This window comes from Corvus cornix, chromosome 2 (assembly GCF_000738735.6).
Source record: "Corvus cornix cornix isolate S_Up_H32 chromosome 2, ASM73873v5, whole genome shotgun sequence".
In the NCBI taxonomy this organism is placed as follows: domain Eukaryota; kingdom Metazoa; phylum Chordata; class Aves; order Passeriformes; family Corvidae; genus Corvus; species Corvus cornix.
The window spans coordinates 83,672,482-83,688,478 of NC_046333.1; the positions used below are offsets into that span (position 1 = coordinate 83,672,482).

The following is a 15,997-nucleotide window of genomic DNA, read 5'->3' on the forward strand; positions in this document are numbered from 1 at the left end:
ATTGCTGGAATTGACACTGGTAACATTACCTGTGAAAGTTGGCTTTGGGTTCTCGGTGGCAGAAGGGGAGCTCTCAAAATTATGTTTTTGTGCTGCTAAAATCTAGGCAAATTCTTTTCTAGCACTCACATTGAATAATAAGATCCTTAGAGTTGACCCAAATTTCCAAACTAATTTCCACTTTTCCTGTTTTTCCCAGCCTGATTGAAGAAAACATATATTTTAAATAGTATTTTGCCTCCCTCTCCTTTGCTGATATTGATTTTCATGGATGCACAATTTGAAACATAGCTTTTCATGTATATATATATGAAATTGCACCTAGACCCTCTTGGCAAACTTTGAGGATTCTGTAATTAAAGAGACAGTGGCTAAATTATAGATAATGATTAGTTCCTGCAATTGGCAAATTGACACCAATACATTATAAAACAAGTTCGATGTCTGAATCTGATTTTCACCTAAGAATCTGCAAATAAAATTTGGAAGTTAAACTGTGTAGCCATCTAAAATTGTGAAATCACATATAATGTGACTGTCTTGTCATGTTAAGACAGAAAATTCAAGTCCAGAAGTACATAAACCAGTATTTTGGTGCAAAATTCCTAGAACCAGCTAGATCTGGATTGGTGTAACACAGAAAAGAAATTGTCATGCCATTTCTCTTGAATTTCCAGAAGCAGAAAACACACAAAATCTAAGATTGTCTTAAAAGGGTTGGGCTGGTTCTGTTTACACCAGAACCGACCTCCAGCCAAGTGTCTACCTACACCACCAGTTCATCCACTGGCAGTCTCTGTCCCACTGGGCACTAAAGCAACTGTTCCCAGACCTTTGAAGGTATCTTGGTTTCTAACCTGTGTAGATGCTGTTTTTAAAGATTTAATGTCACAGTCTTTATCTGATCGGAATAATCTAAAATCAGTTTGCAGCACCCATAGAATTGGCCTGTTGATGTAAAGATATACAGCCAGTTTTCCATTAGCTGTTTCTCACTTAGATTTTTTTAAATTGACAAAATCTTTCTTCACCCCAGCATGGCTTTATTTTTGGGGTGGGATTTTTATCTCTTGTTCTTACCATTGTTAATATGCTGTTGAATACCTCTTCTGAATCTCATATTGAATTGTGTTTTCTCCAGTTGGCAAACCCCATAAGTGTGGATATTGTGGTCGCAGTTACAAGCAGCGCAGCTCTTTGGAAGAACATAAAGAACGCTGCCATAACTACCTGCAAACCATGAATCTCTCAAGCAGCATCTATCCAGGTAATAAAAGTGTCCATTTGGGGAATATTGCTGTCCTGTCATGAATGCAGAGAAGGGAGTGCAAAAGAATCAGTAGTACCATTTGTAGCAAATTCTGCTTTGGGAAGGCACATGCATCCCCCATATGTATGATACTGTGTCTGGATTTATGCTTTGTTTGAGAAGCATTTGGCTGTTGTCTCGCTTTGTTTAGCTCCAGTAAAAAGCCAAAGTACAATTCAAACATGTAGTAAAACACTTGCAAGGCCTGGAGATCATCAGTTTGTCATCTCAAGACAATGTGGCTATATCACCTCACTGCCTTCTCTTGGAGGCCTGTATTGCAATACACTTGTGGATGTGTTTTTAATAAAGACTGAATGCTGGTGTTCCAGGTAGGGCTGCAGAATCTTCTGCACTGCACATCTTCTTCCCAGGCATGGCTTAAAGGGCTTACTTGACCACTGGGAACAACTCATCTAACAAGGATGAACAATCTGACTTTGATCTCACTCTGCCAAGCAAGAGGACATAAAGCCAGAGATATTTAATTTAGGCAGTTTGACTTGAGACAGTCCAGAACAGCTAATAACTTCTTGACAGCCTTCTTCCCAAGCTTCCCTTTAAAAGAAAACTGGGAGGAGGTGAGGATCTGTGTTGAGACTAGTGCAATGGTGAAGGTAGTCTATTTCTTGGAGAATATTAAAAAAACTATGCCCAGAAAGAGAGCAAGCAGATATTGGGGCTTGGATTAATTTTTTAACAAAGATCCAGATGATCTGCATGGGATTGATCACAGTAATTATAATTACAAAGTCCCCTTGCATGTGCAGTTTTAGATAGAGAAGATCCAGCTTCTCTGGTGGAGTTTAAACCCAGCCAGTAAGTTCCATTTCCTGCATACCTTTGTAATCCTGTCAGTATATGTTATTTAGTTTGTCAAATAACAAAAATGGAAGGTTCTCTCTGCCCTATTTGCAATGATGCTTCATTTAATATTTTATATCTGTACAGAACCTGAATATGTTTTTACATGCTATCAAATAATGTAAAGGATATGCACATAATGATAGCAGTGAATACAACCGAGATGCTTCTGCAGACAGCATGTTAGAGCAGTGCCCCTTCTAATTTTATTGAGGGGCTGGAGAATATATGAATAGAAAACCGCAATGTAATAATATACAGTAAGCAGCAATATTTATTTCTCAAAGAGGGGACAGGATTTAGAAGCAAATATTCTGATTTGGGATTTCAGTCTTCGGTGTCTGGCACCTGGATTTAACTGCCTGCACACAGAACTTGAAAATATGTGTGAATGAGTAGCTGAACTACTACTAAACTCTTATTAGGATGAAAACTATGTCAGGAATCATAAACTTTAATAAGAAATGAAAAAGTTTTAGAGACTGACCCTTGTTTATATAAAATCCTGACAGGAGAGCTTGCACTAGCTTACAACTAAATATCTAATAACTCAGAGGGATAAAAACTTGAGGAATTGATTAATGGTTTGAAAGAATCACTTCCTCTTGTATATACTGGAAGTATCATCACATTCTATATTTGACATAACAGGATGGCTTTTGCAAATTAGAAAAAAAATTATTTACTTAAGGGTGTAGACGTCATATTCAGCCAAAGACTTCACTCTTAAAGGAATTTAGTCCTCAGTTAATAAATCAATTCTTTACATCTCTAAAAAATAAAGCTTTCCTTCATTTTTTCCTAATATTTTACATGATGAAAATGTAGAAAAAACAGCTGAGAATGAGTGGATGTCCTGTGAATTTTAATGTATTCTATGATATATTTAGAAAAGCAAGTAGCTATAATACCACTGTTCTTATACTATTTCAAGGTGTGATGTGGATCTGTCAGAGCCATTATTCAGACCCATTTTTTCCCCCAGCCTCAAAAAAAAGTTGGTACAAAAATCTGCTAGAGCATCTGATTTGACATTCTGCCACAGCAGGATTGCTTTTTAAAGCATTTTTAAATACCTTTTTCAGTACACATAGAAAAAATGTCAGTTGAAAGGACCGAAACTTGTAGAAGCTTTCCATCAGCTTGTAAATCTAACAAATGTAATTGAGAAAGAACTTAAATAAGGAAAAGATAGAATAAAAGGGAGGAAGAACAGGAACAAGAGATCGTACTTACATTTTAACTTTGGTTTACTTTCTTTAAGAGAAGGAAATATAACACAGAATTGGAACCTGATGAATTTAATGGCAAAATTCTTATTTTGGAGGACTATAATCTCACTGTCCATGTGAAGTTCTTCTCTTAGAGATATCATCTGGAGTTTTTCATTTGAGTTGAGTAGAAGTGTGCTGAAGTCTTACCAGGCTTATGTAAAACAACAGGAGAAGTAGTTTATGTAATTTTAAAACTGTCAATTACAGTTCTTCAGTCACTGGGAATTTTTGATTGAAAAGATAATTTTTTTTTTCAGTTCACGGACACCAAATTATAAAGAAATATTTATCCATTTGGTAGCAAAATTCAAAGGGTTTCAGTTACAAGTGCTGGGGATTAGTATGGAATTCAATTTGCCCTCTTTTTCAATAACAGTTTTAGAAGTTTGAAAGTTTTACTGTTGAATACATGACTCATCCTCTCTTGAACTGATTAGAAAAGGAATGTTATTATATTCTAAATAGTTATTTCTTGGTCATTTAGACTTTTAACTAAAAATGCAGTCTTTTGTTTCTTTGTTGAATATCTGCTTTAAAACATTCTCTGTAAGTCTCTTCCTGAGGTGGTACCTGCGGGCCTTGACCAGCACAAGATGCCAGTGTGTGCTTGTTCAATGGTGGCTATGTACCATCAACATCCTTTACTCTTCTGCACCTTCATGACCAAATTCTTCTCATTTCTTGCAATGGTTACAATCTTTAGTGTCTTATGGGCTGGAACCTAATTCCATGAAACTCCCTGTAACTGGCATTGGCATTGGCATTTTCATTGTCACTGTCACTGCAGTATGTGCTGCTGCAGCAAGGAGTCAAGAACCAGTTGTGTACTCCTCAGTTTGGTATTGCAGGGCACTGTTGAACAGGACACTTCACCTGCCCGTCACAGGTATCCATCAGACCTGATTTCATATATTTCAGGAACAACAACATTTTCACAATCATCCTTTTATGGCTATGGTATATTGTCAGAGTAACACTGGATTGCAACGATGTGTTCTCAGCTATTGAGAAACACCCAGGTACCAGGGTAATGGGTCCTGTGAACCAGTAAATCCAGTGATAAAACAAATTCTCAGCAGGCACAGAAGGCAAAATATAGCAGAGTGGAGCACCTAATTGAAACAGCTCCTAGAACCAAAGTATAAAAATCATCTTTTGCATCTTCCTTTAATAGCAATTCGAAAGTTCAGGAAAAATGTCCATATCTTAGTAGCAGATAAAAATAAAATTAACCCCTCTTTCTCCCTTGACAAGCAAACAAAAAAAACCCCAAACCGCACAAACAAAAAAAATCCCCACCAGCACAGCAGTTGTGCTCTGATCTTGGTGCATTCATCTTCCTCTGAGATGATGAAAGTCAGAAATACCTTTTCATACCTTTTTCATAGTCATTGTTTTGGCAGTGCATTTTCATACATCCCTTTTGTTTCTGCAGGAAAGTACTGAAGTAAAATATACTGAAAGTGAAATAGTCTCCTTTTCCTAGAGCCTCACAGTTAAGCTTCTAATTCTACAGAGTCTCAGCAGCAGCAAGAGGTTGGGAAACAGGTTTGAGTATTGGAAATCAGTGTTCCACTGAAGGTGTGATTTTATCAATTAAAATTGTTATTTAAAGTCTAGAATAGCATCACAGAAGTATTGAGGTATTTGCTAGTGGATAAAAGGGGCTGGAGACAAGGGTTGGTGTAGCTTGCAAATACATCTTTCACTTCTGGAGTTGAGAAGTTTATCCATTTTTCCTGCTGAGGAAGCAATTATCATACACGGGGTTTCACTGGGAGAGGTGCAGAGGGATGTTGGGGGGGTTTCAGTGGGAGAGTGGAAAGGTGAACTGCTTTGTGTCCAGGATAAAGTTAGGACCTCATTTTTTCACAGAAATTCAGAGTGGCTGTAGTAAAAGAGTGAAGAGATTATGTGACATACAGGGAGAAACCTTGCAGTTGCTATCTCATTTTTGTGTCCCAAATGAGGAAAACATGAGCATGTACATAGATTAATGAGCATGAGGGAATTCGTTACCGAGAGGCAGAATCGTCCTATGTCTCATATGCTGAGCTCCTTCATCCAGCTGCTTGGGAGCTAAAAGACATTGACTGACAAACAATAACCTAAGACAACAGTTCCATTAAAATGGAACCTGCCTAACCCTTCTGATGTCATTTGATTTCAGTCATAAAAGACGAAAGTAACCAGAGTGAAATGGCTGAAGACCTGTGCAAGATAGGGTCAGAAAGAGCCCTCGTGCTGGATAGACTAGCAAGTAACGTCGCCAAACGTAAGAGCTCTATGCCTCAGAAATTTGTTGGTAAGAGTTAAACGTTTGCTGTCTCCTAAAAATAAAATAAAACAAAGCCCCCTAAAAAATCACAGCATTTTTACTTTTGCTTTATAATTTTACTTGTTTTGCTGAATTAACAATATGTACCTCTATAGAAGTAGATACAGAGATGTGTTGGGAGAAAAAAAAAAACTAAATATCTCCAGCATAAATTTCTGCATGTTTAATTTTCCACATCTGGAGATCAATTTTAAGTCTTTTTCCTGCCTTTTTAAAAGCTTATGTACCAGATCGTTACAAAATCTGGACAGGTTCTTGAAGTTGCCTTAAGAACCTGAAAATAGGAAGAGAAGTTTCCTATTGGGATAGCATTTGACCACACTTTCAGAGTTATTTTATTGAATTCTTGAATGACATTCAGATCTGGGCATATTGGTGTTTCTGAAAGCATTTGTGAATAGTTGAACATAGACTGGGTAATATTCCTTCTCCCTTTAATAAAATCTGTTTATTTTTACAGCCCAAACTGATATGTCTGAGAACAGTACCTAAATGAAAGGACCTTTGAGTACATTCTATGAACAATACAAAAACTTCATGCCCATTTGCACCTAGCAGTTCTTGTCTAACAATGAAAAACTTGACATTAAGCCTATAAAAATGAAGGCTACTCATGTTGTTCTGTTTAGTAGGCCTGTGTTAAGTAGGGATTACACCTGTTTTGTGAGACTGATAGACAATATTTTGTCAGCTAGGTAGGGTTAGTCTTCAATAAATAAATACATGGGAGATCAGAGGACAGCATAGACTCATATCTAGTTAGGTTCTTTTTTAATTCTCTGTACATTTAAAAAATATTCTATAGGAGAAAATCAGATGAAACTAAAGTCTTTAAAACAAAGTACACGTTAAGAAGGTCTTCAGTCAAAAGTCAAGGCAAATAAAAAGACCAGTTTATGGGACAGAAAATGCAAATATACTTTCTTCAACAAGGACACGAGGGTGAAAGGAAAACTAGTATTTCCTAGACAAGGAAAGGGGAGTTTCAGCTACATCAGGAGGTGCAACAAAAGGTTTTAAATTAAATTCCAAGGCTTTTTTCAAGTCCAGGCAACAAAAAAAAGGCAACAATTCTAGGAGATAGTCAAGGATAAGAAACACTTATGTTTATAAAAGGGCAAAAGCTGTAGTTGAAATAGTTACCAAAAATGTATCAACTATAATATGTATGTAAGGCCAACCAGACTAGTTTAGACACTCCAGTAACTGTTTGCATTCGGCAAGATACTAATTCTATGAAAGTTACAGGAAGACCAGAAGTGCTAAAATTTAGAAGGTACTAGCAAGTACCCTATATGCAATGTATCCTTGGGTGTGGACTGGCTACTTCGTTCTCTTTTTCTCTGTTCACCCTAAGAAACAGCAAAGACAGCCAGCTTAACTATGTGCTTTAGGAGGGCAGAGTTTCCTGTCAGTTTTTCAGGGTGCAGTGTAAGAAGACAACCTACTGACAGCAGATATTTATTTATGGGAATTTGCTAACCTTCAACAGGAAAAACTTTTTTAACAAGAAAATGCTCCCAAATCCTTTCCTTTCCAATCCTCACCTGCTACTTCATACAGTAGGCGAATTCCTGATTAACACAAGATTGAGCTGGCCAGTGAGGAGAGCTTTTGGCTACTAAAACGTGTTTATTGTTCTTGCAGATTATCATGTTGTCCCAATCCCTGTGCTGAATTCCAGGGAGAAGGAGTAAAATGGCATCCTTCACATAAGGGAAGAAGCATCTTCTTCTTCACTAGTTTTTCTCAAGAATAAATTAATTACCCTTCAAAAATGAGATTGTTCACCAAATTCAGCCAGTTATCTGTAAAATTCTCTCTGTATTCCGAACTGGAATTGTTCCCAAACCCAAAAGAACTGGGCCATCCAAACCAGAGAGTGAGAACTGCATGAAAGGTTGACATGGTTATAATGTTTAAAAGAACAGGCAGCAGAGAGGGATTAAAAAATACTAAGAGAAAAGGTGCCCACGTGCACTGAGTGCATTTTTATTGTTTAAGTACCTGCTGCAGAATCCTGAGCAGTGCAAACCTTGAAGTGCATCAAACCATTAGCAGTTTAATTTACTTATGCTCTAATAACCACAGAAATGAGCTATTATTTTTAATGAGTGCAAGTATTACTGCATTGCTCAGATATAGAAATGGTACCTGCCTACCCTAACTTTGTGTCTGTTTCAGGCACTTTGCTTGGAAGCATATTTTTCTTGTGAACACTTGATCCTCTCAGCACAACTACCAACTAGTTATGCTACATAAAGCAAATGCTTCCCAAGAAACAGATATTAAATCATGCTTTCTGGATGCCCAAAATTTTTTTTTTAATGACGACCAGTCCCACTTTTCAGTGGTGTGCAGTGCCCAAGGAATATGAATGATTTTGACCTCATTTTTTCCTCCTTGAATAAAGTGCATACCTTCATATTAGGAGAGTTTTTCTGTATTTAATTCAAGAGTCTTTTACAATGCCTATTTTGAATCTTAAGCATGAAACTCTGCCGGAAAACTATAGCATTATAGAGGATAAATCTGGAATAAAAAGGACTGCACCCCAAATTGGCAGAATGATTGGGAAAGAAAACAAGAGGAACTGGAAACTTGTGTAGCATAGCAGCCAGAAGGTGTCTGTACCCTACATCCCCCATAGGAACTTACGCAATGCTCAGGGCATTTCTTTCTCTGCTTGCAGAGCATGGAACTGGTATGAAACCATATTTTGTGGGAAACGTAGACCACAGGACTTCCTATACTTTAGCCCCCATCATTGCAAAAGTGTCATGCTAGAAGGTTTTTTGTCTCTTCACTGACTTGGAATGGTCAATCTGAGTACAAACTGGGTGGGAAATTGTTGATAAATTAGTGTGCAGATCTTCCGGTAAAATTTCCATACCTCTGTTAGCATTTCTTTTGACAAATTAGGACTTTCCAAGACCTACCAGTAAATTTCATGGTGATCAGGAAATAGTGACAGCACCTCACAGGGATGTTTGTGGCTTTTAGTGTTTCCCAAGATCTGAAGAGCCAGAAAATCCATCCAGACTATCAACAATCTGTTATTGGTAGACCATAGGAACCTCTGAAAATCTTTTACCTCTTTATCTTTGCATGAATTTATTAAGGGCCTGGTAATCAGGTTTAAACCTGGTAATGATGGTTTACACTGTTAGAGAAGACTGCTCAAGTTCATAAAATCAGCATCTGTGCATTTAAATAGTTTTCTAACTCCTAACTTTTGCCTTCTATGTTTTGCTATCTGTCCAGCAATTTGGGGGAAATTGTAGTGAAACTCAACATTCCATACTGGGGTGTCCAGCTAAATATGCATTAGTGCAGTCTAAAAAAAGTTAGAGATTTACTCCTTACTTTTGGAATCCCATCAGAATCAAAGTTACCAGTAACAAGTAAGCTTGCTCTACATAGGGCTTTCTACCTTGTAGGCAAAATATGCTCCAACTACACATGCACTTAAATTTTTTCCATGATTCTTGGTTACGCCTGTACACAACTTTTTGACACAAAATATTTAGGAACATGGGTAGCTTCTGGTAATGTGTCTAACATGGCTTATGTTAGGTGTGTGGGGATGGTGGCAATACGAAAAATAAAGTTTTTATTGATTTTTCTCCAAAATGACATATATATGACCACATTGCTGATGTGGGTTATTTCTAAGAAACTGAAGGTCTAAAACTAAACCATACAATTTCTCGTCTAAGAATGTAATATTTTAGGTAAAAATATTGATAATGTGCTTCATGCTCTGAAGCATCAGGCCAAGCTCGCTGTGGCTGCGCTGGCGCACCGGCTTCACCAGCCACAAAGGCAATGCCTCTGCTCACTGCAGGAGGCAGATGAGGGACACCAGTTAGAAAGGAAAAAGACATGATGAAGCATTTGATCTGTAGCTCCCATGAGTCTCCATATAAATAATTTCCAGAATTTCTTTCATCCATTTGCTTTTCCAAAGCCCTCAAATTATTTTGCAGGCTAAAAAATGCCACCAACCCACCGTTTTCCTGAACACCTGTATTAGAGAGCTGTGAATACTTCAGGTGGATTTCAGAGGCAGATGTGGTCAACTCTCTTCTTCCCTGTTTTATTAATCCAAGATGTTCATTTCCTTAATTATGTAGAAATTAACCCTCTAACTCCTCACTTTTTCACTGCAGGTGACAAATGTTTGCCTGATCTTCCATACGATGCCAGCATCAACTACGAGAAGGAGAATGAACTCATGCAGACACACGTGATCGACCAGGCCATCAACAACGCCATCAGTTACCTGGGGGCAGAGTCCCTGCGTCCCCTCGTCCAGACACCGCCAGGTGGCTCTGAGGTGGTGCCCGTCATCAGCCCCATGTATCAGCTCCACAAACCTCTCGGGGACAATCCGGTTCGCTCCAACCTCCCTCAGGACAGCGCAGTGGAAAACTTGTTGCTGCTTTCCAAAGCCAAGTCTGTCTCCTCTGAACGAGATGTGTCTCCCAGCAACAGTTGCCAAGACTCAACAGATACAGAGAGCAATAATGAGGAGCGCAGTGGTTTGATCTACCTGACAAACCACATAGGTGCCCATGCAAGAAATGGCATCTCTATCAAAGAAGAAAACAGGCAATACGATGTCTTGAGAGCGGGTACTGACAATTCCCAGGATGCTTTCAAAGTGATCAGCAGCAATGGGGAGCAAGTAAGAGTTTACAAGTGTGAACACTGTCGAGTCCTTTTCTTGGATCATGTGATGTATACAATCCATATGGGCTGCCACGGGTTCCGCGATCCTTTTGAATGCAACATGTGTGGCTACCACAGCCAGGACAGGTACGAATTCTCTTCCCACATAACTCGAGGGGAGCATCGTTTCCACATGGGTTAAAACACTGGCACGGATCGAGCCTCAACAGCTGCGTTACTGGAGCTGCACAAGCCATGACAGCAACAAAGCAAAAGTCAGCTGGACAGTAAAAGTCACAAGAGAATCAGAAGCTCAGCAATCTTCTCCCACAAGAAAAGGAATTTCATTTTGGTAGTATGCATTGCAACTCAGTTTTCTAAAAAGAGTTTTTACTGAAAATGTTTGATCAACAAAAACCTTTAGTAATGTAAGTAGAAGCTTTTGTAGTCACATAGCTGAAAGCCCTTCCCTGAACTGATGATTCTTGCAAGCCCCCCTTGCCAGAACTCTTAACCACGCGCAGGATGCTCCACACAACAAGGACACAACAGGCAGCAGTGGCCAGGCTTTCTCTCATAACACCCTGAGAGTAGGGCTCTTCTACCAGATGTATGTGTTTCGATTTCTGGTATTATTTGACTCTTTTGGGAAGATTGAACTCAACTAAAGATGGAGGGACCCGTCTCAGATGACTTCATGGACAGCTGGGGTGGGACGGGACCCGCCCCACCCAGGAGGTTCTGAGTTGCTTTGGTGGTAAGAACATTTCCACCTAAGGGTGCTACTGGTATTGACATCACAACATGCCTGTTTGTGTCACTAGGCAGGCGAGCAGGAATGCAAAAGATAGAAGAAACACCCTTGTAATATACTCTGTGAAGTATGAATTGCATTTAATGTACAGAAAAAGGGTATTGTGGCTCTTCTTTGAATAAATATTTTCTGTTCCTATCCAGTAAACCCCCACTGTTCGTTAAGCAACCCCTCCTTTCTCTGCATATAAGAGTTACAATGTATTTAACTTTTCTTTCTTTTTAAAGTTTTAGTTATTTAGAAAAGTGTGATGTACAGTTGAGAAAGTAGATAGATATATGTGTGGGGAGTCTCCTTATGCACATTTTTCATCTTTTTAAATTGTCTGGAAAATATCCAAATGTCCCTCTCTTAGATATAAAGAAAAATCCCATTTTGCTTGCACAGAACATGTCCTCTTGTAAATTTTGTGACTCTACTCATAAATGTTGCACTTGATTATTTTTAAAGCACTGAGAGGAATTAAACCAGCCAGTCAAAATTCGCAGCCGTCTTCTTTTTTCCTGGCATTTGCCATTTAATGAGGGACCAAGGACCACAAAGGTGTGGAGAGCCTTTACTTCCCATCCAACCAGTCATTTCACTAAGTGCTTTGAGTTACTTTTAATTCAGTGGAACTAATCTTAAGGTATAAAAAATGTTGGTTTTTGCAGAATGGAGACCAGAGGCTGCAGCACTTTGCAGAGTGCAGCAAAGTCCACCAAGAGCTTTCTCCATGGTGGGTTCTGCTGCAGGTACTGTAGCTTCAGTTAGAATCAAAACTTCTATGACAAATAGATTTTAACACCAAACATATCTAATAAAAAACCTCTTTTATAAAGCTTCTGCTTAGCTTCCTCTTCCAAATATTTCATCTCTCTCCCTGAACACCCTCATGCTTTAAGACTGGGCAAAAATGAAATTCCTGCAGCATCTGCATAAAAATCTGCCATTGGTGCTGCAATACTTCCTGGGCAACATTCATAAAGATAACCCATCTTATTAACTTAATGTATATATACTTCCACTCTGCATAAGGAATGGATATTTTGCAATAAACAGAATCAAATACCCAACAAGACAAGAAGTCTTGTCATACATTTACATATTTTCCATTCACAAGTGCATGAAAGCACATGTATTTACTATAAAACAGATTCGATGGGACCACAAACTGCTTGTACCTGGGCCAATGTGGCCTGATACTACACTTGCAGCTATATTTGATACACCTTTCCTATATACACATACTATTACAGGCATGCCGAGCTCCTTCTGCTTTCACTTTTGCAGGTGTAGGTCAGGAGCAACAACACTGAAGCTGAGGAAAGACACTGATGAAACAGCGAATCACAAATGTGTGCTTGCAGAACCTCAAGCCTTGGCCGCCTGTGCCAGCTGTAAGGCACTGGCTTCACTGGGCATGGCGGTGGTTTTACACTGAACGTGCAGGACAGAGAGCCTGACAATGCAGGGCTTTGTCACCAGAGGTGAATGCTGTGTATGAATGCCCACAGACTGGTGCATACACCCACAGCAGGGAAAACACACATTACTAGTACATGTCATCCCCGAACATGAGCAGCGTAAACTACAGGCCCGGAGGTGATCACCTCTATTCCCACATTAGAACTCGGTTGACTTAAAAGATTTTATTGATCCCCTGTATTCCCACATTACAACTCATCTGAGACTTTATTGCTTGTTACCTTCCAGCCCAAGAGGCTGCACGAGGGGTGGGCACAAGGAATCCCTGGCCACTTTCATGCCCCAGCCATGGTCTTGTCATCAATGCCTGCTCCACATTCAGCTTCAAGACAGACTGTACCTGGCAAGGAGATGTTGCCAAATATTTTGTATAGGAATGATCTGAAGAGGTCTTTCAAGGGGGTAACTTACATGGACGAGTTTCCTTTAATTTTTCCTTTTTATAAATACAGTTTGGGTTCATTTTTCATAGCTGGTAGGGATACATTCAGCTGTTCTTACCCCTCTTCAATTTTGATTGATGCCAATCACCAAATTAACAAAGAGAGGGGACAAAGTAATTTCCCAGCCCTGCTGCAAAGTCCTGCAGATCAGACATTGGCTGTAGAGAAACACTCTGCTTTTATTGCTCTTAGACCTCCTTCCTGTTCTTCTTAGATTTAGGTCACTATATACCCCATGGTGTAATTTTTTTCCACCCTTCATTTTAAGACTCCCCCAGCTATACAGGGGAGGGGGACAAAAGCTCACTCAGGCGGTTTTGTTTCTTTGCTTTTTCCAAAAACCGACACAAATGAAGCCACGTTCAAGAACTGTGTAAACAAGCACAGCTCCGGTGGAGTTTAAGTGTGCCTCAAACACAGCTTTGAAAGGTGATTTCTGATTCCCGGGTAGGTTTGTTACCTTCACCACATCTCTGTGCACACACGCACGTGTCTGAGTCCCTGTGTCTTCTGCTCTTGTCAACATGCACATGCCCTCTCTGTGGCTCTGTGTATCATTAATATTTTATATACATTTGTATGTGTATACATATCTAAAATGGTTTGTATGACATGATGATGCACTGTCACTCACAGTGGGTTTGTTTCCTGGCTCTGGAGTTTTCTTATTTATACTATAACAGAATATGTTGATGTTGTATAATAAACAGTACAGTAGTATAAGTAAGTGTATTAAGACACAGTGTATCAGACCATAGTCTAAAGGCAGAGCAAATGGCATTTTCTGTTCACTAAAGGGCCTTTTTAGGTTTGTTTTTATCCAGTGTTTTTTCTCTCTTTTGCACAAAATCATCTTCAATTTGTTTAGAAACAAGTGGTTCAGTAATTTTATTTATGAACATCTGCAAGGATGGCATGAAAATAGGATGTTGTGTTTGTGTGCATTGAAACAAACTGTGCCCTCAGAAAAGTTTAGTGTAATCTCCTTTTTTCTCTTTTTTTGCTATGGTGCAATACCCTGATACGGCTTAGTTGACCTTTAAAAGGAGTAAATATGTGAGTGGTTTTAAGTTTGTATCTGTTTTAAAAAAGTAAAAAATAACTGCTTCCCATTCCTTCCCCAGGCACTGCCTTTTCTAATAGAAAAAGTTGTATTTACACCTTTTTTTTTTTTTTTTGCTGTGGTTTTATATTGTAACTTCATTTTTCTTTGAGAATATTGTATTTAAAAAAAGAAATTTCATAAAAATTGGAAATGTTATTAAATTATGTCTGCAAACAGAGATGTATCATTTGAGACAAGAGAACAAGGTAAATACCCCAAGCCCCAGAATATTTTTGTGACTCTCCTCATGGGTGAAGGAGTTGTAGGGCACAGCTGAAGGCTCTGTGTCTGCGGGGTGGTGGCTGTGTGGGAGGGGGCACAGAGTGAGGTGAGGTGCAGACAGAGCCCCATGGGGAGTCCACCCATGGGGTCCCCACACCACAGAGAGTCCATCCAGTGTTGTCCCCGCACCATGGTGAGTCCATCCATGCTGCCTTTGCAATCCAACCTCCACAGCCAAAAAAAGCCAGGCTGTGTCTCCACCCTGCACTCACATGAGGCAGAGTTGTTCAGGCAGCTCCAGTGGAAATCAGGTCCTGCACTGGCCACCTGCTATCCAGAGTGTCCCTGCCCAGCCAAATCACCCATGTCCTGCAAGCAGCCAACTTGGAGAAATGCTTCTCCTCCAGCCCTCTCCTCACACCCTTCCCTCCCACCAGCCTGATGGAGTCATTACAGAACACAATTACTTCTGCATGTAGAGTCATGGTAATTCAAAATAAAACACAGAGAAATTATTTCTACTATTTGCCATAACAAAGGTGATTTCTCTGCGGGTGTCCCTGTTTCCTTCAGATTCCAGCACAGTAAATTTCACATCACATATTTAATGCAAACAGTGTTTTGTTCAGAAAAGGCACCACTTATAAAGTTTCAGAAATATTTCCATTTGTTAAACTGTATTATTATGAACAAAATGAGATTTTAAAAAGAAAAAAAAAACAACCCCAAAACAAACCCAAATGGTATTGCAATTAATTGTTTTACAGGTTCCCAAAATCTAAGTTTTCCTTAAGTTCCTTAAGTTTTTGTGGTATAGTTTCATCATAAACTATGACTACATCATATAAGAAGGAACTAACATCCTAATTTCTTTGTTTCCCATCATAACTGGCTCTCAGTTAATGAAACAAACTACAAATTTCTGTTTCAGCTGGCGATTTTTCTCCAAAACAAATATCATCTGTTTAATAACAATAATCACAAAACCAGACCAAATGTAATCTTCTCAATCAGTGTTATTTAATCCTTGAGTTAGAGACATCCACAGATTTAAATGCAAGTTTGTGTACCTAAAAGTCTATCCTGGGTATCTTACCTATTACTTTTCAAAGACTTCCTTCAAATCATCATATTTATATTTTTTCCTACTCCAATAGCTTGACTAAATTACATCAGAAACTGTGGCAGGTGCCAAGATATAAATTGTTATACAGACAAAACCTGCAACTACCAGGGGTGAGGATTTTCAGCCTCGAGTGCCCAGACTGGCTTCCCAATCCATACATAAGCATCGAAACACCAAAACAGCATTAACCTGTGCTCAACAAACAATGTTTTTGGAACTGAGAAATCCTCTAAAAGACACATGATTATTTTAGAGATACCAAAATGAGAACTCAGAGCCAGACCTGGAGCACGTGGATCTGATAATGTAACAATTTCTGGTTTTTTGATACATGTGTGTGTGTGTGAGAATCACTCAACAT

General features: G+C 39.0%; 1 protein-coding gene across 6 annotated transcripts in view; it reads left to right on the plus strand.

Moving 5' to 3' along the window:
* The window catches only part of IKZF1 (IKAROS family zinc finger 1), a 67,515-nt gene extending 55,706 nt beyond the window's left edge, over nucleotides 1-11,809 (plus strand). For 4 of the 6 annotated variants that reach the window (XM_039549552.1, XM_039549553.1, XM_019282594.2 and 1 more), the window contains 3 exons: nucleotides 1,142-1,267; nucleotides 5,618-5,752; nucleotides 9,958-11,809. In XM_039549552.1, the coding sequence (XP_039405486.1) occupies nucleotides 1,142-1,267; nucleotides 5,618-5,752; nucleotides 9,958-10,661 (965 nt within the window). In that variant the 3' untranslated portion in view covers nucleotides 10,662-11,809. The remainder of the gene's footprint in view (nucleotides 1-1,141; nucleotides 1,268-5,617; nucleotides 5,753-9,957) is intronic. The other 2 variants (XM_039549556.1, XM_039549554.1) reach the window with 2 other exon arrangements.
* The last annotated feature ends 4,188 nt before the right edge of the window (nucleotides 11,810-15,997 follow it).